Source organism: Prionailurus viverrinus, chromosome D4 (genome assembly GCF_022837055.1).
Source record: "Prionailurus viverrinus isolate Anna chromosome D4, UM_Priviv_1.0, whole genome shotgun sequence".
Taxonomy (NCBI): domain Eukaryota; kingdom Metazoa; phylum Chordata; class Mammalia; order Carnivora; family Felidae; genus Prionailurus; species Prionailurus viverrinus.
The window spans coordinates 4,314,532-4,338,069 of NC_062573.1; the positions used below are offsets into that span (position 1 = coordinate 4,314,532).

Consider the following 23,538-nt stretch of genomic DNA (forward strand, 5'->3'; position numbering starts at 1 on the left):
TGCGAAAAGGCCTCTTCCAGACTTGGGCCGGAAGCATCCAAGAGGGTGGAAGATCAGGAACTTTATTGGGCTGCCTTCTGGAACTCTCCTTCGCCCGAATACCAACTTTTAGACAAATAAGCCCCGGAAGGAGCCTCCGGAGCCCTGTGGGGCTGGCATCCGTCTCAGTACGTCTGCTCTCAATCAACCTCGAGTTTTTCCTTCTTTTTCTTTGCTACACGAATGTGTTCGGTTTGAACTGTGAAACAGGCGAAGATAAGGAGAGCACGCCATTGCGGCGAGGTGAGTAGAGTTAGCAACCTGTTATGGTAACTCAAAGTCCTCGCCCGACAACCACCCACGAAGCCTTTAAGACCCCATGTGCTCTGCCCACCCACATCCTCACACCTCTGCGTCCTTGCTATTTTATGACTTTCTCCTGGTCACTTCGCTTCTTCCACACTGACTATCCTTTTTTGTTCTCGCTGGGCCTTCTGCCTGGAATGTCCCTCGGACGCCTCCCCGCCTCTCTCCCTTCCACACTTCCGACTCTTCCCCCTTCGTGTTCACCTTCCAGCATTCCCAATCCCATATTTTACTTCGTTATCTTCTTTGTGTCCCGACCACGAGAAGGTATGCCCCGCAGAACGATGTGACATGCTGTAGGCACTCAATAAATGTTTGTTCAGTGAACAAATATTCACATATATGGAGATGGTGTACTTTTTAAAACCACAAAATCGTGGGTGCCTGGGTGGCTCAGTCGGTTAAGCATCCGACTCTTGATTTCAGCTCAGGTCATGATCTCACGGTTTGTGAGTTCGAGCCCCGCACAGGGCTCCTCGCGGAGAGTGCGGATCCCTGCTTGGGATTCTCCCTCTCTTTCTGCCCCTCCCCCACTCACACGTGTGTGTGTGTGTGTGTGTGTGTGTGTGTGTGTGTGTGTACGCACTCTCTCAAATAAACTTTAAAAAACTCCACAAAATGGTGTGAACGTTTTACTCTAAGACTTGCTTTCCCCTCTCTCAGTAACTGATGGATATTGTCCACTGACAGTGAGTTAAATAACTGCCAAATATAGTCCACAGTAGGCTTGTTTCTAGTCTCTCATCACTACAAATAACGTTGCGATAAACATCCTTATGTAGATCTCCTTATGCCTATTTTCTGGGTTGCTCACTGGTGACCTTGGGCAATTACACAAGCTGCTGGGTCTCAGTTGCCTTGTAAGGCAGAGGTATAGAAGCATGCCTGTCTTATAGGGTTGCTTTAAGGATCACGTGAGATTGCTGAGTACCACCCCCAGCACACAGTAGGTGCTCAGTGGTTTTTATTACTGACAAGTGGGGGTGGATCAGGAGAGAGGGGCCCTGAGCTGCTACTCTTCACCCCGGCCTTTCTGAACCTGCCCAGACCCAGCTCTGTGCCAAGGAAACCCTAACAGCACCCGCCTGCCAGGAGTGAGCGATGGAAGTCCGAGGCTCACAGCCTGCTGCCTCCTTCCCTCAGCAAGGTAACGGTGGGGCCAACCTTGGCTCTGAAGTCTTGAGGCATAATTACCTCTCCTGGTGAGAGATTTGAAGATGCTTCCTAGGGGGGCGCTGAGCAGAAGGCAGGGCTGGTGGAGGAGGAAGACCACAATCTTATCCACCCTATGCCAGTGCCTGTTCTAGTAAGTTGTTCAGTAACAATTAAACTACTTATATACAAAGTGCCCATGTAAGAAAGTACAAGCATTTATCGAGCACTTACTGTGTGCCAGGTACCGTGCAGAATACTTCCCACGACCCTGTGAGTAGGCATCACTGTTATCGCCATTTTAGGAAACTGAGGCTCAGAGGGGAGGCAGTGACCAGCTCCAGACCTCGAAGTGAGTAATGGGAGGGATTTGAACCTGGGACCCGAGACTCCAGAGTCCACGCCCTTTGCGCTATGCTGTGTGGCCTCCCAACTCAGATTCCTCCTCGGCTTTTCCTTCAAGATCCCGTGACTGGCCAGGTCTAGGCTTCTTGCTTCTTGCTTCCAGTCACCTGAGCCCCACCCTGTCCCCCGAACAGGGGCCTCTCCAAAACTGCGCCCCTTAGTCCCCTCCATGTCCCCTGAGCTGAGGCCCTCACGTGCCCAGAGCGAGTGCTCAGGGCACGTGTGTCCAATGACACAATGGAACGGGCTCAAAGCAACCTGGTGCGCTGTGGGACTTGGTAATGCAGCCACTGTCACTTGTGAAGTGCAGCTGAAATCACACACCCTCAGAAAAAGTCACCTACAATGCATCAGTTACTGTACTAGCTGCCTACACAGATTTTGTGACTTAAGTCTCCTCACAGCTGGTCAGTGGGGAGCTGAGACCTGAACTCCCTGACCACATAGAGTCAGCTGCACTGAGAGGTGACATGGGCAGGGCCCCTCCCCTCTCCAGGCCTCAGTTTCCCCCCTGGGACAGCGAAGAGTTTGGAGGAGGTGATCTCCTAGGGTCCTTGCTCTGCAAACACTAGGTGAGAAGCCATCGCAAGTGGCTGGAGCCCCCAGCACTCTCTTGTCCACCCCAGAGATGTGCCCTGAAGGCCATGCTGCCCAGAGGAAACTCCCAGAGGACAGAGGTGACATCCCGGCTGGCATCCAGAGACTCCAGATGCACATCTGCATATGCGATGACCCAGATTTGCATTTCCTGTCACAACCCAATTCGACCTAATTAGAGGAGTGAGCTCCTGTGTGGGGGTGGGGGGAGGGGGGTGGGGGGCAGGGGCGGGTTCCTCTGGCAGCAGCACAGCCTGTGAGGGGGACAGTCTGGGCAGGCTCAGGGCCACCACCATCCTCACAGGGGTGGGGATGGGGCCCTGTCCCCAGGGTGGCCTCTGTTCAGGTAGGGGACACCGCGGGCCACACGGTGCAGTGCCCAAGCCAGGAGAGCCCTGACTCAGATTTAACTCAGGGGATGTGAGCAGAAGAGGAAGAGGTGAAAGGAGTCATGGCCCCATAAGGCCAGACCTCTCTCCTCAGCCACCTCCAAGGCTTCCTCCCCTGCTGGGGCAGCCCTCAGCCAGCTCGCTCTTGCCCTACAGCTGAGGTCATCCACAACAGGGGGACGTTAGCGTTATCAGCCCCAGGATTCCTCGGAGGATTCCAGATGATGTTGGTGCCAACCATCCAGGGAGCTCTGAGCTGCTGGGCAGACCGGGGGGCAGACCGGGGGGCAGACCGGGGGCTGGTGGCGAGCAGCTTGCACTATGGAGACGTCAAGGTAATACCCCAGCCCTGATGGCCTTTCTGAAAACTGCTCGTCTAATAATCCTCACTGCCCCCTGTTACATCTTGGACCCCACGCTGGCTCCTGGGGAAAACAGGCACCAGCCCTGGAGCACGGGTTGGCAGAGGGGTGACCCCTGCTCTGGCTCCATCAGCTGAGACACGGACACTGGGGTGCAGAGGCTGGAGTTCCCATCCCAGATCTGCCACTTCCTGGCCGGGGGCCTTGGAGAAGCCCTCTGGGCCTCAGTTTCCTCAACTGGACAATTAAGGTAATAATAGTGCCTCCTTTAGAGGGCTGCTAGGGGGTAAGAAAGTTACCGAATGAAGGCTCTTGGAAGAGCGCCTGGCACGTGGGAGATGCTATAGGGTTGTTAATGTCATTACTGGTATTGGCATTGCTCTGTCCGAGGTGTGGACCTCGGACAAGGTCGGCGCCTGCCTCCTAGGGGGCTGGGGACGAGCTGAGGCAGCGAGGTCGTGGCTGTTGTTATCACCATCACCATCACCATCATCCCCACCCCACGGAAGGTCTGCACTGGGCCTATTTCAAGCTGTGGGCTCTTTGGCTGTGAAAACTACAATGAATTTTAAAATAGGAGAATAAGATCAATGGTATGCCATTTCCTTAACACCCACCATGTCAGACGCCACGTTGGGGGTTTAAAGTATACCATCTTGGGGCGACTGGCTCAGTCGGTTAAGCATCCGACTTCCGCTCAGGTCGTGATCTCACAGTTTGTGAGCTTGAGCCCCGCTTCGGGCTCCACACTCTCTCCCTCTCTCACTGGTCCTCGCTCATTCATGCTCTCTCTCAAAAAAAAAAAAATCTCTCTCTCTCTCTCTCTCTCTCTATATATATATATATACACACCATCTCAGTCTTCATGGCCCCATTTTACAGATGAGGAAACTGAGGCTCAGAGAGGTCACTTACCCATCGTCACCTGACTGCAGTAAAGCAGTGAGGTGGACGTGCCCCCGTAGCCTTCTGACTTCATGGTCCCCTACACGGGTCGTCCAGGACTGTTTGCCAAGGGACTGAGCTAGACCACAGGCTCGCTCGCCTCCCTTTGGAGGGCTATTCTGTGAGCCACTCACTGGGAAAATGTGGCTGGAAATTCTGACTCCCCACCCCCCTTCCCCAGGGTGGGAGCCCCTTACTTCTCCCCCAGAGGAGGAGCAGATGGGCGGAGAGGCCGGGAGGCGGCGGCAGGGGTGCTGACCCGCTCTGGTGCTAGCTGCGGTGAGCCCGCGGGGGAAACACCATCTCAGAGAGAAGAAGAGCCTCTGGGCGACTCCCTGGGCAGCAGGAGGCTCGGCTGAACCAGGAGTCCCCTCTTTCCCTGATCCCATCCCTCCCCCAAGAAATACCACCAGCCTTCTCAGGCCAAGGCCAGACATGGCGGGCTGGTGAACCACCCCAGGACAGCCCCTCCCCAGAAAGCTCAGAGAAACCCAGGCTCTCTTCTGCAAGTCAGATCAAATTAGGCCACGAACACCTCCCATCCTGCGCTAAGTTGAGTTTAAAATGTTTGAACCACAATAAGCCTCAGCTCAGCCATCGACAAATCCTTAAAAAAAAAAAAAAAAAAAGGAGCATAAAATTACATGTTAAAAGAATAAAAATGCATTCGCCCAATTAATTTTCTGAAATCTCATTAAAAAATTTAGCCTGACTAAGTCAGACTTCTGACCTGAATTTTAATCATCTTTACACTGAATGGGTCTTTTTTTTTCCCTGATATTTGCAATGCATCATTAATTTTAAGGCAACTGTTTCTGTGATTTTAAAAAGCATACTTCATCAGAATGACATTTCCTGTAAACGAATTTCACCTTTAAAGACATCTGACATTGTGTGTAGGGAACTTCTAATGGGTTCGGTATACGTGTATACGGTGATGTGTTTTAAATCTGTGTTACACAGAAGAGGGGCATGATTTACAGAGAGTCCATATTGTCAGGCTCTTCACGAGGCCATCCCTGCTCAGCTCTTCACAATCTGGCTAATTTCAAGCCCAAAGCTCATCTTCCCTCTCGTAGATCTCGTGACGAGAAGGCGGGGTGCCGTGGGGCCCCAGGACCCGGGGTGACTCCTGGCTCTGCCCCTCAAGGGCAAAACGCACACGTTATTTACCTCGATTTCCTTCCCTGCGAAACAGAGTTCTGAATAAGACCTGGTTCTCTGAGTCGGGAGGAGGATGGGATGAGGTCAATGCCAGGTGTCACTACTGGCACCATGGCCGCCATGACCGTCCCAACCTGAAAGTCTAGACTCTGCTCCGAGGGCCACAGGTGCGTGGGAACAGTGAGCAAGATGCCCAAAACTTGGAAGTCACCTGGTAACAAACCTAGAATCATCTCAGCTGCGGTGCGTCCCCCAGGACAATTCCCACTAACTGAGCTCAGAGAAAGCTGAGCTTAAACATACATAAAAGAATCTGGGAACCAGCCCCGATGACTAACGAGCCAAGACTTGAAAGGGGAAAGGCATAGAGAGCGTCAGTCATTCCACCACGAGGTTGGATACATCCTCGACTTCTCTCTCCCTCACCCCTTCAGTTACCAAGTGCAGTTGCCTTTCCCCCCCGGAAGTCTCTGGAATCTTTTCTCCCTGTGTTCAGCCGTTTAAGACCGAGACAGGGAAGGGAAGGGAAGGGAAGGGAAGGGAAGGCAGGGTTCCTCCTATTTTCACCTTACTTGTGCCTTGAGCGCCAGCAACCGGTGTTCTTTCAAAAACGCAAACTCCCCTGTCCACCTAAGACCCTTAATGGGCTCATCATTCATTCACTATAGACTCAATTTCAGATGACACAGCCTTTCATCAACACCAGGAAGCACTGGCATTTAAACACCTGCCTAACCTGACTGGTCCTGCACCTTCAAGACTGGCTCCTTCCTCCTCCTGGGACATCCTCTCCGTCCTGCCCCACACTCCTGATCGTTGCCAGCCCACACATCATCCCTCTAGAGCTCCCCTGTCCCACCCCACCCTCTGGGCTCCCTCAGCATCTGCCCATCCCTCCGTGGGGCCTTCCACCTCTCGTACGGACTGTCTCTACTTCTGTGTGGGGCTCCTTAGCAGACCCAAGGCAGAAATGAGACAGGTCCTTGCTGAATTTATGACACGTCGGCAAACACTTCTTGAATTTTAAAAGCTGTTAATATTTGGCCATTAAATCTTACCTAACTACCAACACTGCTTTGGGAAGATTTTTATAAAGATTTTGGCCTGTGTGATTCAGATCTAAGAGGCAGCTGTCTATCCATCCCGTGAAAAGTAACGTGCATTCCTCTTTCTCTGAATAGGGCCGAATGTAACTGAACTTGGCGTGCCCCAAGCAGGTTTGCAAAGACTTTCCAGATGGAAGACACATTAACCAGGGCTTTCTCAGACAAGAGCACCTTTCTCCTTCTTGGAAATTCACGTGGTTCTTAGTGGGTCAGCTATGTTTCATTCCTGACGAAAATGGTCTGCAGCACACTGGTAAAATCATAAAGCATCGGGACATTAACGCTTTTTTTCTCAACTGCATTCATTCGTTCATTCATTCATTCACTCATTCATTCATTCATTCATCTGAAATCTCAATGATTTCACATGTGATTCCACTGGGTTCAGCAAACATATTTTCATAAGCTGACAGCTCTCACAGCTAGAAAGCTCCTTGAAATGACAAACCATTAGCCTGCAGCACAGAAAGTTAACGAAACCAGTTTGGAGTGTTTGTTAAGTTGTTCTTTTGACACTGTGGGTATTTCCAACTCTGGGCTCCTGAGTCGTGAAAACTAAAATGAATGTTAAAATATGAGAATAAAATCAGTGACAGGGGCGCCTGGGTGGCTCAGTGAGTTAAGGGGGGGGGGACTCTTGGTTTCAGCTCAGGTCATGATCTCACGGTTTGTGAGATTGAGCCCCACACCAGGCTCTGTGCTGACAGTGAGGAGCCTGCTTGGGACTCTCTCTCTCCTTCTCTCTCTCTGCCCCTCCCCAACTCACACTCACGCTCTCTCTCTCAATAAGTCAATTTTCAAAAAAGAGTAAAATCAGTGACACACATCTCCTTGACACCCACAATGTCAGACGCCATGATGCTTTAAAGTATACCATCTCACAGCTCCATTTTACAGATGCGGGAACTGAGGCTCAGACAGGTCTTTTACCCAATGTCACCTGGCTGGTGACGGATGGAGTTGGGAAGTGAGCCCCACCTGGTCTAGAGCACAGTATTTTTGTCACTGTGGGCCCTGGCTCCTTCCTCTAAGGATGATTTCAGGGAAACAGCAGGGTGTCCTGCCCCGAAGGAAAATGCCTCTGTGGTCAATTTGAGGAGTTTCTATGGCCCGAAACTGGCAAGATTCGGGCCATGATGTCTCCCCAGCTGGTGTTTAAATACCGGTGCTTCCTGAGTGGAGGAGAGAGGAAGCGTCTGTCTTCATTCCCGCCCGAACCTGCAACAGTGCCGGTGTGAACACGGCTGTGGACCCCAGTTCTGCAAACCTGGCCAGATGCTGGTGGGTGTGGGGGCACCTTCACCGACAGCCGCTGCCCAACGACGAGTAATCGCGTCTAATTACACTTAACTATGTCATTACCCACTCCAGCACGTGCGACGAGAGGCCCGGACGCTGCGGCCGCCGCAGCCCGCCGCCGCCTCGCCTTGTTCGTGAAATAATTACGGGGCTCTCTCCTCTGCCAAATGAGGCTGTAATTAACCCTAATTGCTCAAAATGCAACTGGCTAATTCTGGGAGATTAATCAAGGGGGACTCAATTGTTAGTGAATGACTTAATATGACAAATTGCTACATCACCCGAGGAGGCCCCACTGCCCCCAGCCATCAGTGAGATGTCCTGGTGGACTCTGGACCAGCCGTGTCCATAGGCCTTTGGGCTTTCTGGGATCTGTGTCTCCAAATTCCACATAGGAAATGGGCCCGCATCCCATCCAGTAATGGGAACGAAGTACGAACAGTGTAGATGTGCTTGGACAGCCTGCGAGTGCAAGAGCATGGGTACACACACACACACAGACACACAGACACACACACACTACACACACACACACAGACACAGCGTCTACCAGTTCACACATCTGGCCTCTGCGTGAACCTATAAAGGTGCTCCCTCCCTTGGGCTGACGCAGCTCTACCCTGGGAAGCATGGCTTGATGAGAGCTCGGGTGTAGAAGGATTTCAGACCCGTCTGCCTCCTTGGCCAGGTGCCTTTGTGCAGCGTGCACCTGTACAACTGCACACGGCAACCCTGGCCAAGCAGGTCAAACACCAGCCCACCTGAAGTCCTCTGACAAGAACTAGGCAGTTAGTAAAGGCTGGTACAAGCCTTCCGTGCCTCAAGGAGGTAGCTGTCTCCGAATCTCCCCCTGATTCAGGTCTCACGGCTTTGGGGAAAAAGCCAACCCTGGACCGGACTTTTCATCATTCTAGGCTGTGCACCAGACCCTACAGCACCTGGCCCTGGCTCTCTGTCCTCCCTAGGCCTTTGTATGCCACTTCCTCAAGAAGCCTCTCTGGCCATCTAGTTTGGATCGTGTGCCTTTTTCGAGCTCCATGGGCCCCCGAGTTTCTTCTGCCTGGCTCATCTTTCTCCCCCAGGAGGCTGTGTGCTTTCTAGGAGCAGAACTGGGTCCGTCGCACACACTGCCAGGCAGGGCTATACTACACGTATCTGTAGTTCATCCAGTCAGCAGGCATCGAGGGGCTCCTCTGTGCCTGGCCTGGGATGATGTGACCAGTGATGCCTCGCCCCAGAAGGTCCTCTGTTTAGGAAGGGAGACAGACTCAGGAACCAGCTCCCCAGCGGGACGCTGTGGCCATAACCCAGCACCCGTGCGGCCCAGAAGAAGGAGTGGGGTGGAGCCGGAAGGCTTCCTAGAAGCAGCAGCATTTGGACTGAGGCCTGGAGGAGTTGGGGAGGGCACCCAGGCCCAGGGAACAGTGTGCACAAAGGCACGGGGTGCACAAAGGCTCGGAACCCCAGAAACTGTCTTCAGGGAAGCTGCAGGTGGCTGCCTGGCTCTCCAAGGATCTACATCAAGGCCGAGGCAGGTGTGAGGAAACCAGCATCCTGAAGCTCTGCTGGTTCTAGACAAAGAGGCTGAAGAGGGCCAGGGCACAGCTAAATCCAAAAGGAAGGCCGGCCTCAGCTCAGAGCGAGGAAGCACTTTCCGACCCCGCGCACAGGCTGCCCCAGAGCCCCTCACTCTCTCCTTGGGGCCTCCACAACATGGCCTTTCTACCCAGCGTGGATCCCACCGAAATAAAGCTGTTCCAGGCACACGGCAATCCCAGGGACAGACCAGAGTCCGGCACAGAGAAGGCTTCTCTGAGTGCTGCTGAAACAAGGGCTGAGCTGGTGGGCAGTGAGCCCCACTCCCACCCCTGGATGCATTCGAGAAGCGACTCTGTCTAGTGGCTGCTGAGGGGCGTCCTCCAGTGCCCGGGATAAAGCAGCCTCAGGGATCTGTGTTCCTCGGTGAATCCCCAATGCTCTGCAGACAAAGGAAGAGGCCTCACCTGTGGGTCAGGAGGGTGTGCGGGCCCCGGCGTGTGGCAGAGGTTGTTCGGGCTCCCTCCGTGGGGCATGTGGCTGGGCTGTCCGGCCATTCTGCATGCCAGCCTCACAAGGCACAGGCTGCAAAAGAAAACAAGGGCTTTCTTAGACACACGCCTGTTTGCTTTCTCTGCCGGATGGCACTGGGATGAGGCGGGACTGTCAGATTTTACATTTTCCAGATAGACCAGCCCGGGTGCTGGGCGGCCATCCAGCCCAGCAGTGCCTGGGCTAAGACTCGATACCCGACGTGACACGCTTTCCCTCCATTATCCTGTCTGACTAGGTCGCTGGGGTTATCTCTCCCCACTGGATAGAGGAGGCGGAAACATGCTCTGTGCAGGGAAAAGCCTAAAGGTGGCCCCCCTTCCAGCCAAGGATGTGTCAGATTCAACCCCACAAGTGCTAGGCTCCAAAGCCTTGTTCTTTCCACATTACTGTCCACCCCGTGCCTCCTGGCAGAAAGTTACAAAGCCCCGTCCCCCATTACCACCCCCACAAAAACCCAGGTTGGCAGCCTGGGTGGTCAGGAGAGAGACCGTGAGCCAGACTGCATGCAGCGGTTGCAAGAAGGACCCAACCTCTCCATCCTCGCTGATGCCCTGATGCACAAAGCACTGGGAAGGCCAAGGCCATGGGGGCCCCTCACAGTGCCGCATACACCTCGGGGCAGGCGCAGAGCCCTCTGTACAGGGGAACCGCCCCTTCTACCCCCAGGGGTTGGGCTGCCACGTCAGAGGCCCCCAGAAGAGTCAAGGACGCTAGCCACAGCAGCCGCTCCTGATTAAGCACCCACTAGGTGCCCAGGCCTGCGCTAAATGCCATCTAAGAATCACTCCCAATGTCCCTTCCACCCCCGGGGTCACAGGCAGCCTCTGCTGGCCTCCCTAGCAGAGGCCGGCCTCGGGGGCAGGGACCAAGGCTGAGGCACACAGAGGCAGCTGTACAGCCGGAGGGGAGAGCCAGCATCCGGCTACCATGAGCCTCCTGGATGCAAGGGAAAAAGCCCTCCTTGTGAGGAAAGCCTTTCCTCCACCCACAGGCATTTCTGCAGCGCCTTGTCTGTCCAGGGCCAGGCCTGCGGAGGATGAAAGGGGCTGACGCCCAGGAGGCACCCGTCACACTGCAGGCATAAGGTGAAGGCCCCCGAATCTGGCCGCCTCTACTTCTACCAGACCCCGCCCTGGCTGTCCCACGGACTCGACACATCCCAAATAGAGCCCCTGAGGACTGGCCCAGGCTATTGGAGCAGCTTCGTCTATATCCTCTGGAGAGCCAGAGTCCCTAGGAATCAATGACCTCCGTCAATGACCAAGGGGTCCAGATGAAAGTCAGTGCCCTTGCCTTGGGTCAGGATACTGTGAGGCGTAACCCACACTCCAGAGCCCTGGGTGGGGCCTCCCCCGCTCCCTTATGGTCTTCCCCACTCGGCCCTCTCCGGGTCTGCTACTGGGGAACCAACCTAAGACATCACTTTCTCCCCGGACACACTCTGCCTCTCTCAATCTTGAACCTGGTCATCTATACCAGCCAAATCCCAAACGGAGAGCCTTCCCCTGGTCTAGTGGCTCAGCAAGCTGCGGTACCTACCTCCTAAGTAAACACATGCCCCCATTAACAGGGGTGTCTGGGTTGCGGGAAGGGAATCTCTTCCTTCCTCCCCACCGTAGGTTTTTCCAGCCACAGTGGGTGGCATCCAGCCCTCCCAGGCTCAGGGATGTCTGTGATGCCTTCTGATCTATCAAAGCATGTCCACCAAGCCCCAAATGACCCACGATGCTTGCCTCCCCAGCTCTGCCCCCGAAGGGACCCCCGGCCACTCTAGAGCCTGCACACTGGCATGATGGGGTCCAGTGCCCATGCTTCCTCTGCCCTCCAGATGGGCCCAGCTCCTCCCTCACACGTTTTCTCAGCTGTTTCGGGGGGAAAGCCGCTCTCCGGCACACCAAGTAGACGGCAGAAATCAAGGCACCCAACTCAGGCTAGCAGGGGGGGCCTCCGGCGGCGGAGAGGGCATGCAGGGTGGGGGCTGCGTCCCGCCAAAGCACAGTCCGTGCTGTCTCCTGTCTGTGAAGCTGCCAAGACGGAGCCAGTTTTGACCCACAAACATGGCATTTTATGTGATAGATGTCTTGCTCCCTTTTTTCTCTTATCTCGAATAGGCAGCAGGGGGAGGGCACCGTGGGGGTGTCTATACCTCTGAGGCCTCTCCCCCCATCAAACCCCTCCCTCTGTCCCAGCGCGGGACTCACCTCCCACCTGGGTCCCCGGGTCTCCCAGTGCCTGTGCCCCGCTCACTGAGCCCCGCTCCACGTGGGCCACGGAGGCTTCCGGAGATGGGACCACAGCCCCCTCGGCATCTCCCGGCCATCTGTGCCTGAGCTCCCACACCGGAGCGCACGCCCCCAGGGTGACAGGGTGAGGACCAGGAGGAAGAGCCCCAGGATAAACAGACAAACACGAGCAGCTTCCTGAGGCAGCGCTGTTACTCAGGGGGGTAAACGTGTGCAACAATAAACCGGATTTGGAGGGAACAGAATGTAAAATGCGCATGCATTTTAAGATAAAACCGGAGACTCCTGCAGGCTCTGCGGCTGCTCGGGGCTGCACCCCCAGACCCCTCAGGGTGACATGTTCACCGTCCTCTGCCCTTAGGGAGACCTCCAGGGAAAGGTTGGAGAAGAACTGTCTTCAGCAAGAAGGTTCTGTCTTTATCTTAGAAGGTGCCAGAGTGGCCTAGAGGCCAGGTGCACGCATGTACTTGCTCATCCGCCCACCTGCTGACTGCGGATGCCCCTTCCCTCATCACACCCCACCCAGCCTGTGGGGGGCCGTGGGCCTGGGTTTGTATCTCAACACTGTCACTCACCAGCCAGGAGCCTGGGCGCCACACTGGGCAGAAGCTTAGCAGGTGTTTGCCTGGGTCATTCCTACCCGCCCCCGCCCCACCTCGTGTGGTATTAACAGCGCCCTCCCAACATCTGCACCCAGAGGCAGCAGACTGCACGCTCTCAGGGCTTCTCGGGAGACCCCAGACCTCACACGGGGCTCCGGGGGCACTGTCCAGGGGTCCCTGGCCTCATCAGAAATAAGAGTAATTAATAATGATAAGTCAACGATTATGCACCCTTCTTATGCTAGGCCTTGCTCTATACACTTCACCTCTTAGCCCACCTCGTTTTAACAACGCCATGAGAGAGGGTCTATTATTGTCCCATTTTTCAGAAGAGGAAACCGAGGCACAAGAAGTTTAAGAGATTTTTCCCAGATCCACAGCAGTGGAGCCAGGACTCAAACCCACGGTGGCATCGTTGCCTAAAACCACCACGCTGCACTCCTCACAGGCTCTCAGTGGCAATTCATCATCTTTCTTTGTTACATACAAAGTTGAAAACTTCCTATGTCGTCTCCCCACCGAACAAACAGTCCCCTCAAAAACAGGACCTGTGCTGGGTGGGCAGGGGTGAGGGGCACGAGGGGCCATTTCCCCCACAGGGGCCCCACAGACAGGAGCCCCCAGGGTCCATGCCCTTTGGGACGGCACCGGCACCGTGGTGACTCAGCTCTGCCGTCCCCGGTACCTTTGCTGCCAACCCCCTGGAGCTTTGGTAAATTACTGTGCCTCGGAGCGGTTCTGTCCAGAACCTAATGGAAGGGTGGCTCCATGTCCTCCCCAGTGAGGAAGAGGGGCCTTTGTTCTAGGAAAGAAGCAGCCAAGGGGGACTCTGCAAGTCACAGAGTCCCAAGTGTCAGAGAGGGACACTACACAGGGGAAGGAGGGAAGAGGGAACGGGAGGGGGAGAGGAGGAGGAGGAAGGGGAGGAGAGAAGGAGTGGGAAGGGAGGGAGGGAGGGAGGTAGAGAAGGAAGAGGGGATGGTTGGGAGAAAGGCATGGAAGGTTCTCTGAAAAGAACCTTCAGTTTTTTCCGGTGGGCAAGATCTTTCCCTTGCATCCTGGGGCTGTTGGGAGACCCATTTTATAGATGAGGACACAGGCTCAGAGAGGGGAGGCTGGAGGTCATGTGGCCAGTAAGCTGCATGGGGAGATTTACTCTCACTGACTCCAAAGCCCTTCCTGGGTCCAAGATAGCCACTGCCTCTCGCTCTCCAGGGGCGCTGGATTTCAGAGATTTTGCATTCTGTCTGTCTATACCTCAGTGGAAACCCAACCCCTTCACCCTGGAAATTCCTGCCAAAAACTGCTTCTTAGGGAGTGTTGATGCAGAAAGCCCGAGGCACACAGACACAGAGAGCAGGGAAAGTCCCTCAGCACTCATGGGCATCTCATGGGCATCTCTGGGTAGCACAGGGAGCAAGCTGGCTGCCTGTGCCTGGTGGCTCCCGCCAAGTTGCAGAACAATGAGGCCCAGGCAGCCAAAGCCCAAGTCAGGGGCCAAAAATCCGTGGAATGTGAGACCCAGGCACAGACCACACTGAGGGCCACCTAAAAGAGGGCCTTTCTTCTACAGGAAGCAGGGGCTCTGCGTTTCCAAGGCAGGGGGGATGCACAGCGTGGCTCCCAGCCTGGGTTTTCAATGTGTGGGCGTCTACCAGGTGCCCGGGGACCGAATCAGGATGCATCTAAGGGTTGAAGCAAGGCCTGCTGGGGAGTCCAACTGCCTAGGTTCAAATCCTGGCCTGGCTTCATTTAACCACGCAGTGTCTCAGTTTCCTCATCTGGAAAATGGGGCTAATAAGTAAGATGTTCCTTCCTCTTAGGGTCACTGAGAGCATTAAACGTGTTACCAGATGTAAATGCTTACAGCAGAGCCCGACACAGGTGAAGGCCCTCTGAGATGCTAGTCGCTCTCAGTATGGTTATCACTAACCCTCACTGGGCAACAGAGGGCTGAGTGATCGCCTCCATGTGACAGACACGGGAACTGGTGCTCAGAGAGGGGTAGGGGCTTGCCCAGGGTCACGTAGCTGGTAAGTGACAGAGCTGGGGCTCTTGGCCCCCAGATCTTGCTCTTTCTGCCTCACTGCACGTCCTCCTCAGGACCATTCTGGAACAAATGCTTTTGTCACTCATGTGAAGCGTGGCTACCTTCGCAAAGCCCCCCGAAACTCTCCTCCAAGCCCTGGCCTTTGGACAAGGCTCTTACTAATATGGGGCCTGGGTTTCATCTGGGCGCTCCCTGGAAGGGATCGGCTTCTGGGCTGGGCAGTGAGGTGTCTCCAGTGGCCTCTCTGACCAGGACTGTCACCTGGACCTTGCCTCCCAACTTCTGGAAACTTCACCTAGAAGAGTCGTGTCCCTCCTTACCCTACTGACAAATGCCACGCCTCGCGGAGGCTGGCAGCTCAGTGGGGCCCTTGCCCTCCCCGTGAAAGATGACTCAAGACTCCAGGTAGGCTCAGGAAGGCTCAGGGCGAGGCCCCGGCTTGGGGCGGGTTCAGGGGGGTCTGTGCGCGTGAGGATCTGTGTGTTGGGGGTCTCATGGTGGTGCATTCCTACACCGTGTGGGCGCAAGTATGTGTTTATACCCCACTTTGTTCCCAGACCCTGAGGCAGAAACAGCGTGTCCTGCCTGCCCTTCTCAAAACGTGTGCACGCAGGTCGGGTCCTCCTGATGACCGCGAGACTTTGAGCCCGGCCACATTCTGGGTCCGTCAACTGAGGCAGGGGCGTCACTGCCCCTCATTCGGGGGTGGGAGTGGTGAAGGCCAACGCGGCTCCCTGGCTGCCAGGCTCTGCCAGGCCCTCAGCCTCCGAGGCTCAGCCTCCACCGGAAGCCAGCCCCCACGCCAGTTTCCCTGAGGAAGGCCCCTCTCGGACCTTCCAACGGAGTGAACAGCTTTACGGGTTGTTTTCCCAATGCAGGAAACTATCGCTGTGACTTCCCACCCTCCCCTTTCCTCCCTGAACAAGTGACCCAACACCAGCGTGGGCACCAGGGACTTTCCGTCTGTCCAGCAGGCTCCCGGTGGCGGAAGCCCAGGATGGATGCCCACCGCCCGAAGCCGTCGGCCAACCCAGAGAGGAGAGACGCCACAGACCAGCACTGCCTAACACACCCCTTCACTTACGGAGATCCGAGGCCCAGCCAGGAAACGCGGCAGCTCGCGGAGCCTGGCCGCTGGTAGGGTCAAGGCTAGACCAGCTTCAGCACCACAACACCCACTTCGAGCTCCTCCCCTGAGCTGAGTCACCTGAACAGCTCCCAAGAAGCCCAAGAGGTGCCATCACCCCCATTTTGCAGATGAGGAAACTGAGGCTCTGAGGAGAAACAGCCCTTGCCAGAATCTACACATCAGAGAATGCTGCCATTTAAATGTGCTTCTCAGACCAGCGAGGCCGTGAACAACCAAAGAAACTCCACTGACTTCATGCCCCAGGACGAGGCCTGGGGCCGTAAGGAATGTCCTACCCACGCAGACCGGCTGGTGGGGAGAACATAACAGCCGCCACTAATGGAACATGTGCCGTGTTTGTACCCGGCCCGTGCCCAGTGCTGTGCGTACCCTGCTCCCTTACAGCAACCTTACGGCGGTTGCTATAATCTGCATTGTGCAGAAGAGGACACACAAGTTCAGACTGGTTAAGTGATGAGCCCAAGGTCACATAGCACACAACAGGCAGAACTGACCCTTGAAGCCAAGTCTGTGTGACTCCCCTGGTCCATACTGCCTTGGGAGAGTGAATGAATGAATGAGTGAGTGAGTGAGTGAGTGAGTGAATTCTGGCCCAGAGGTTTGGTTCTGGCTGCTGCGTCCTTCCCCCACCCTGGCCTCACTTCTCTTCTGGTCTTGGGATAAGCAGACGTTACCCATTCATCATTTGACAGGAAGCAGCCAGATCTCAGGCCAGAGTCGTGGGGGCCTGGGAGCCATAGGGGATGAGCCACAGATGGTGTCTGGTTTCCTGACTGGTCCTATGTCCCCTCACTCCCCACCCCCAAAGCCACACATGCTGCTCCGATTCCTCAGCTCCAGGACCAGTAGAAGACTGTCTTCTCTAAGACATGGGACCGCGACCAGCCCCGTCCTTCCAGGATGGCAGGACCTCTGTACAGCGTGGGCCTGCAGAACCTAGAGGTTGGCAGCTGATCTCCTGCCTCGTAACCCAACCGCCAGCCCACAACGGGAAGGTTCCCTCCCCTGAACACACAAATCCCAATCTGCTGCTTCCCACCCACAGCTCCCCAGGCCAAGGCCCACGTGCCTGGACACGGCATTCCAAGTCCTGCCTGGCCGGCATGGGCCTGCCCTCCTGCATTTCCCAACTCCTCCACCCCACCTCAGGCCCCTGAACAGAAGGGCCTCCCCTTCCCGACCACATACCCGTGTGGCAAAGTCCCACCCGTACATCAGGACCAGATCCTGGGTCCTACTCAGACTTGACACTTCCTGGGAGGTCTTGGTAAAGTCTCACCTCAGATGTCTCCATCCACAGAGAAGCAACAGTCGAACCCTGAAGAGCGGGCACACAGGGGCAGTGGGGCGCTACCAAGGCCCCCCTTCCCCATCTGCTGGCGTCTAACTGATTTCTTGGTCATTCTCTCTTCCTCCTCTGCTGGCCTCTCAAACAGGAAACCCATCTGTGTGGTCATCTCTAAACCGTCAGTGTCTCGCCCAGGGCCTGGCAGAGGGAGCAGGCTGAATAAACTTCTGACCAGCCAGGGCGGGGAAGCCGGTGGTTCCTCCCACGCTCCTGAAACCCAAGCAAGAAACGTGCGCCTGGGTGCGCAGGGCCCCCCTGTCTCCGATCAGACAGAAATCACCGAGCCACTCAAAACAGACCTCTCCTCACACTGCAGGGCTTCCCAGAGCCTTTTTAAAATTGAGAAGGTTCCTAATCACCTTTCATTTCTTCCTGCTTGTTTAATCAAACTCGATTCTGGGGAGAAAAAATATATATATATAGGAGCGGGACACATCTCGTCCTTCAGTTAAAGGAGCAGTGAGGCAACTCGTTTCTGTCCAGGAAGGCCTTTGGCTCCAGGACCTGGTGAAGGCCATGCCTCATCCCACCCGCTGGGAAGAGGAAGACACTTGGCACTTCCTCTGGGCCAACGCGGCACCTCAGCACATCCCCGCCGTGAGGTCTGCAATGACCCCATTTCACGGAAGGAGAAACCAAGGCACAGAGAAGTGACCCACCAAGCCCCGGCCTCCAGCAGGATGGCAAGTCCTGTGTTTGAACCGAAACCTAACTCTCTCCAAAGTCTGGGCTTTAATCTCATTCGCTTGGGGCAATCCTTGGAGACCACCTCGGAGCTGGAGGAAGCTGGGATCTCACTCACTCACCCCTTGGGCAATCCCACCATCCCAAGGACCCCTGCCCTTTAGATAAATGACTTCAGTCTCTCCTCAAGGCCTTCGCAGACTCTGCTCCCCCTCCCTGGCATGAACTGCCTCCAGGCAAACCTGGCTCCTGCTTCAGAACCCAACCTGGGCTACCTCCTCCAGGTAGTTTTCCTGGACTCCCTCAGTCAGCTACTCCTTGGCTCCACAGCCTTTGTCCTCGTGTTGTCACTGCCTGTTCACATGCTTTTCCCTCCCCAGATGAAGATTTCCTTGAAGGCAGAGACCAAGCCACTCATCTCTGCAGCCCCAGCAGGCCACAAAGGGAGGGCCAGGTAAATGGCTCTCATCTAGTCCGTAAACGCCAGAGGCCAGAAAGGAGAAGCCTGAGGTCCTGGGGCCAGCTCATCCCAGGGGCCACTGGCAATGGATAATTTCAGGGAGAAATTCCTCTACCCCCATCTCCTGTCTCAGACCACAGCTACTGCCCTGACAACCAATAACGAAAGGAAGAAACCCAGCGGAGCGGCCCCCAGCTTCGGTGTTTGGGAAAAGCGTGCCCTGGGAGCCACCATAATCCCACCCAGGGATTTCCACACGTGGGACGGTCTTGACCCCCTTGCCTTGCCTTATTTGGTTTCCCGCCCCCGTCTTAAGGTTTGAAGGGAGAGCTATCCCTGGTGGGAGAATCTTCTGCGGAGAACTCACTGCTCAGACATCAGACACGAGCCCAGGCAGCCGAACTTCACCCGGGAGAAATAAAAGAATTTTTTCTGCCTCCCTCATAACCTCAGGGCTTCTGGCAGAGCCCGCGAAGACGCAGTGTGAAACCTGGTATTGACAACTGCCCTCCCCCGCAAGCTGGGTGGTGGCAAAGGTCATGCCGGGCTGGAGATGGAGCTGACCCCGCTGGCAGCCCCCACCAGGCGGATGATCAAGTGAGCAGCAGTGACAGAGGTACAGCCAGGTCGGGTGCCCCAGGAGTCCAGGCCCCAGAAGTCTCTCCTGCCTGCCTCCCTGCCACTTGCTGTGCACACCCTTGCGGCAAAGGTGGCAGCAGGAAAGAGTGAGGGCTTCCCCGTAGCTGGAGACAGGGCAGAGGCCAGTACCTTGCAAAGTGGCTCCTGAGAAGCTCGGGAGAAGTGCTGCTCAGCTCAGGGTCGAGGGTGGGTACGTGCAGTGCAGGGGCCTCTGGGCATCTGGGAGGCCTCTCTGTGCCAGGGCGGGTGAGGGAAGAGGGGCCGGCCCTGTCTCGGTGTGGGACTTCCCCTGCCCGAGACTCCCATCCCCAGTTCCTGCCAAAAGGAAACTCCCCCACCACCCGCTGCTCCAGAAATAACTCCGCTGCCACCTCCGTGGTGAATGGAACTTGTCACAGCCACCGGGGAGCCCTATGCTCACCAGGGACTGGAATCTGATGGCAGCGGCCACCAGACAGCCTAGGAAAACACAAGCGTGCCCCAAACCAGCAGGCGGGGAATGCAATCAGAAGGCACTCTGGGATCGCCCAGGCCTGCTCCCCTTTTACCTTCCGGGAAACTGAGGCTGGAGGACAAGAGGCTGGCTAGGGCCGTGAGCACAGCAGTGGCAGCATGTGGCCAGGACCCAGCCTCCCTAACCCCTTCCATACCCTACGATGCTCAGGCAAAGGGATGTGCTCTCCAGGCTCTTTATGAACCCCTTTCCCCCAACCCAGAACCAGGCACACTGCCAGCAGACGGCAGGATTAAACCAGCCTGGGCTTTGGGAAGGACAAGGTGTCCCTTCCCTTGTCCCTTGCACTCCATCCCCACCCGTCCCTGCTGGGGCCCAGCAAATGCTAAGAAGTATAAAAGTTCTTGCTGTCCCTTGAAAAGCCTAACCCTTTCTAGTCTCTTCCTTTGTAAGCTGGGACAAAGATATCTGTTGCCTGAGAGAGGAGAGCTTTGGTAGGAGGTGGCCCTGCTTCGGAGTCCTGGGTCTGCCATGCCCCAGCTGCGGGTACCCCAGCGTTACCACCCTGGGCTGCTGGAGGGGGCCGTGATGTTACATGAATCAAAAGTACTTAGCCATGGGCCCGGCACATAATAGACACCCAATCAATGGAGTTACTATTGATTATTATTACATCCTTATTCAGGACCCATACTCTCCCACCAAGGCTGTGGATCCTGGAGCTGAGGACTCAGCGTGTCCCTGCCTTCCCTTCTTCCATACGTCTTCCCAGCTGCTCTGTGTGTGCAGGGTCTAGGCTGATGGCCGGTCACCCTGAGGTGACTCAGACAAAACCCCGCTGCCTTTATAGTCTCCACAGGAGAGAACCCCCGAAACACAGAAGCAGATCCAAAGGCCAGAAAAGAACATGAAAGGTACCTCCAGGAAAAAGACTGATGCATTCTCACTTTGGGCCAGGCAAGGTCACGGACAGCTTTCTACAATAGGTGGAGTATGAGGTGGCCTAGATGGATGGGCAGGTTTAGGAGCAGAGGGGAAGGGACACGGTGGGATCAAGGGCACGGAGGCTGGTGGACCTGAGCAGATGTGAACTTGGGAAGGCTCCAGGCCGGCCCCGGACCTCGGTCTCCAAAAAGCACCCCTGTGGCCAGCACCTGCCTCCTCCTCCAGAACAAGAGCCACCTCTACCCTGGGCAAACTACCCCCCCTCCCCCCACCAATGCCCCATCTGCAGCTCGACCGCTGGGACTGACACAGGCATATGGCAGCTGAGGCCCCAGAGGGCACACGGAGCCAGATCCTGGCACCATGGCTCGGCCACCTGCCAGCATACCTTCCCCGCCGGCCGGGCCCAACTGTCGGGCATATGCCAGGTGCTGGGCCCCTGGGTGGCCGCTGCTGGGTCCAGGCCAGCCTTCCACAGGCCTGTGGGGTAGACTCTGTGCCCAGGCCCTGGTGCGTACAGCACTCAAGGACCGTCCTCCATAACCTCACTATGGGGGTGTCATCAGCCTCGACTCACAGAGGAAGCTCCAGACTGGCTGGACCAGGTCCCCGAGTTGGGCACTGTCTAATGTTTTTCTTCTGCTTCAGGGATCCTGTCTGCTGGAGAGGAATTCTCTCCAGGGCAGAGAGCTGCCTCTGAGGGGAGAGTGTGCTCCTGTCCCTCGGGACACAACACAGCGCCCAGGGAAAACAGATTCACACCGTGTGAGCCAACCCCAGGGAGCCTTCCTCTTCCTCCTGGGCCTGAGGTGGTGAGAGACCTCCAGAAGTCTAACTCAGCTCTGCTCAGCCCCTGTGCCCTCGAACACTCATGTTCACTGCTGGTCGCTCCCCACGCCTGTCCACCTGGGACATGGAAAAGGGGGCAGAGCGGTGCCGGGGGGGGGCGACAGGTGCACCAGCCCCTCTGTCAGCTGCAGGGCCTCCTGAGCTACCACGTGCCTCTGGCACCATCTCCACAAGGCTGAGCTCCACTTCTCCATCCAGTCCTGCCACCCGGCACGGAGTTACTGGCCAACAGACAATCACAGCTTCTGGGGCCATACCTTCTGGGACAGGTGAGGTCCCTGCGCCTTCCTGTGTCAGGATCCTCGCTGACCCAAGCAGGGCCTGGGAAACGCAAGGCCATTTGTGACCCATACAGGTGATTTCTGCTCGGAGCGGTGGCATGTGGCATGGTGGCTGGCCGGGGAGGGGGTGTCGGGGTGGGGGAAGGCTAGGGCCTGGGACTCTCCCAGGACTGCGTGGCCTTGGGGAAATCTCGGCCTGTGTCTGGGCCTCAGTTCCCCACCTACAACATAGTGGGTCGGCTCCACAGTCGAGGGGTTCTTTCTGTGCTGACGCTTTGTCAGCTGACGCTACAACCTCCTTTGTAGGAGGTTGACGGAGGCCTTGCTGGTGTCCCCGGCTGAGCTCAGGGATCCTGTATCTAATCATGTGTGTAGTGCTGGGAGGAAAACCAGATCTTCTGGGTCTGGAATTGCTGAGGGGACACCTGTCTGGTTCGAGAAGACTTTCAGAAGCCCCCTGAACACTGCCCTTCCCCACTCACGACAAGCCACAGCATATGGGGGCATGGCTCACACACACACACACACACACCCCCCCCCGCCCCGCCCCGGGCTCCCAAACACACAACCACGGAGTTGAGTACGTATGTGGGAGGATCACACACAGAGTACCCCCTAAGTGCGGCGTGCTGGGCCTGGTCCTTCTGGAGTGAGAGCTGCACACACTCGAGCCACTCGTGTGCTCATAAAATAACCCTGCAAGGCAGACACTGCATCCATCTGACAGTTGGGAGAACTGAGGCTCAGAGGTCACGTGGCTTGCCGGAGGCATCCCAGCTGGAGAGAGGCCGACCCTGGATGAAAAATGCAGGCCTGAATCCTCGCTCACCTGGACATCCCCTGCAGTGTATAGACTAGGTTCCTGCCCTCAGGGAAAAAGGCAAATGTGGTGGAGAGGGGACGAGAGCAAAGTGCTTATCTAACGTTGCAAAGTCACAAAAGGGGCCACTGCTTCTAACTTGAGCCAATCAAGGGGGCGTCAGGGAGGTGGTGGCTCTTGGTCCACCTGGGACCAGAGGGCCAGGGAGTCAGGAGGCAGCCCGGCACAGGCTCTAGAGTCAGAGAGCCCCAAGTTCAAATCCTGTGCTGCCTCTGTCCAGCCACAAGAGCTCCAGGCCAGTCCCAAAGTCACCTCGTTGTCGCTCCCTCCTCTGTAAACAGGGGGCTGGGGAGGACCCACTTCTTAGGGTTGTTAAATGAGGACATGCAGGCAAAATACCAGCCTAGGACTATCAGGACCCTGGAACACACAAGAGCTCAATAAACGTGGCTGTTGCTATTATGATTACTCGTTATCATCGTGAAAAGAACAGTGCTTGTTCAATAGCAAACCGTTCTGGCAGCTCACTCTGCAAACCAACTGTTCACAATAAGGCCAGTCTTCATTCTCCAGGGGACCCCAGTCTCATGGCCAACCGGGCCCTTGGGCCTGCGGATGTGGCTGGAGGCACCCGTGGTCTCTGGGGGATCCCCCCTTTCCGGAAACACGGGCGAGGCCACGCTAGCTCCTGCGGCATTCTCTCGGAAGCTGGGAAGTGATGGCAAAGCGTTTCACAAAGTTACCAGGACGATGAACCTGGGCCGCCCCCCTCCCCCAACCGTCTCAATAAAATAAATCTTGGCCCGCGGCTGGCGAGAGACCCTATATATTTACATGACGATCGTGCCTCATGATCACAGGGCTCGTGGTTCCGGCAGGCGGCGTGTGGCAGGGACGCCGGCGGTCCTAGGAGACTCACTATTTTCCGGCGACTTTTATTGTCCATTATATCCTGGCGTTTACAGGGCTCTGCTCCGGGCCTGGCAGGAATATCGCACACAGTGGGGCCGGCAGGCCTTAATATTGCAGTCGCCGCACAGCAGCTGTGTCTCCGGGGCTCATCCATCCCGCCCAAGTCTCTGGGCGACACCAAGACCCCCAGGAGCCGCGGGGGCTCCGGCGGGACAGGGCTAGGGATGTGTCCCAGGCACAGCTATC

At 56.1% G+C, this 23,538-nt stretch overlaps 1 protein-coding gene across 3 annotated transcripts in view; it reads right to left on the bottom strand.

The window, feature by feature from the left end:
* The window catches only part of NEK6 (NIMA related kinase 6), an 86,648-nt gene that overhangs the window by 36,048 nt on the left and 27,062 nt on the right, over positions 1–23,538 (bottom strand). Inside the window, exons 1-2 of one of the 3 annotated variants that reach the window (XM_047830984.1) lie at positions 19,161–19,281; positions 9,768–9,885 (exon numbers count right to left, since the gene is read on the bottom strand). In XM_047830984.1, the coding sequence (XP_047686940.1) occupies positions 9,768–9,857 (90 nt within the window). In that variant the 5' untranslated portion in view covers positions 9,858–9,885; positions 19,161–19,281. Of the gene's footprint in view, positions 1–9,767; positions 9,886–17,179; positions 17,321–19,160; positions 19,282–23,538 lie in introns of those variants that run through there. The other 2 variants (XM_047830983.1, XM_047830985.1) reach the window with 2 other exon arrangements.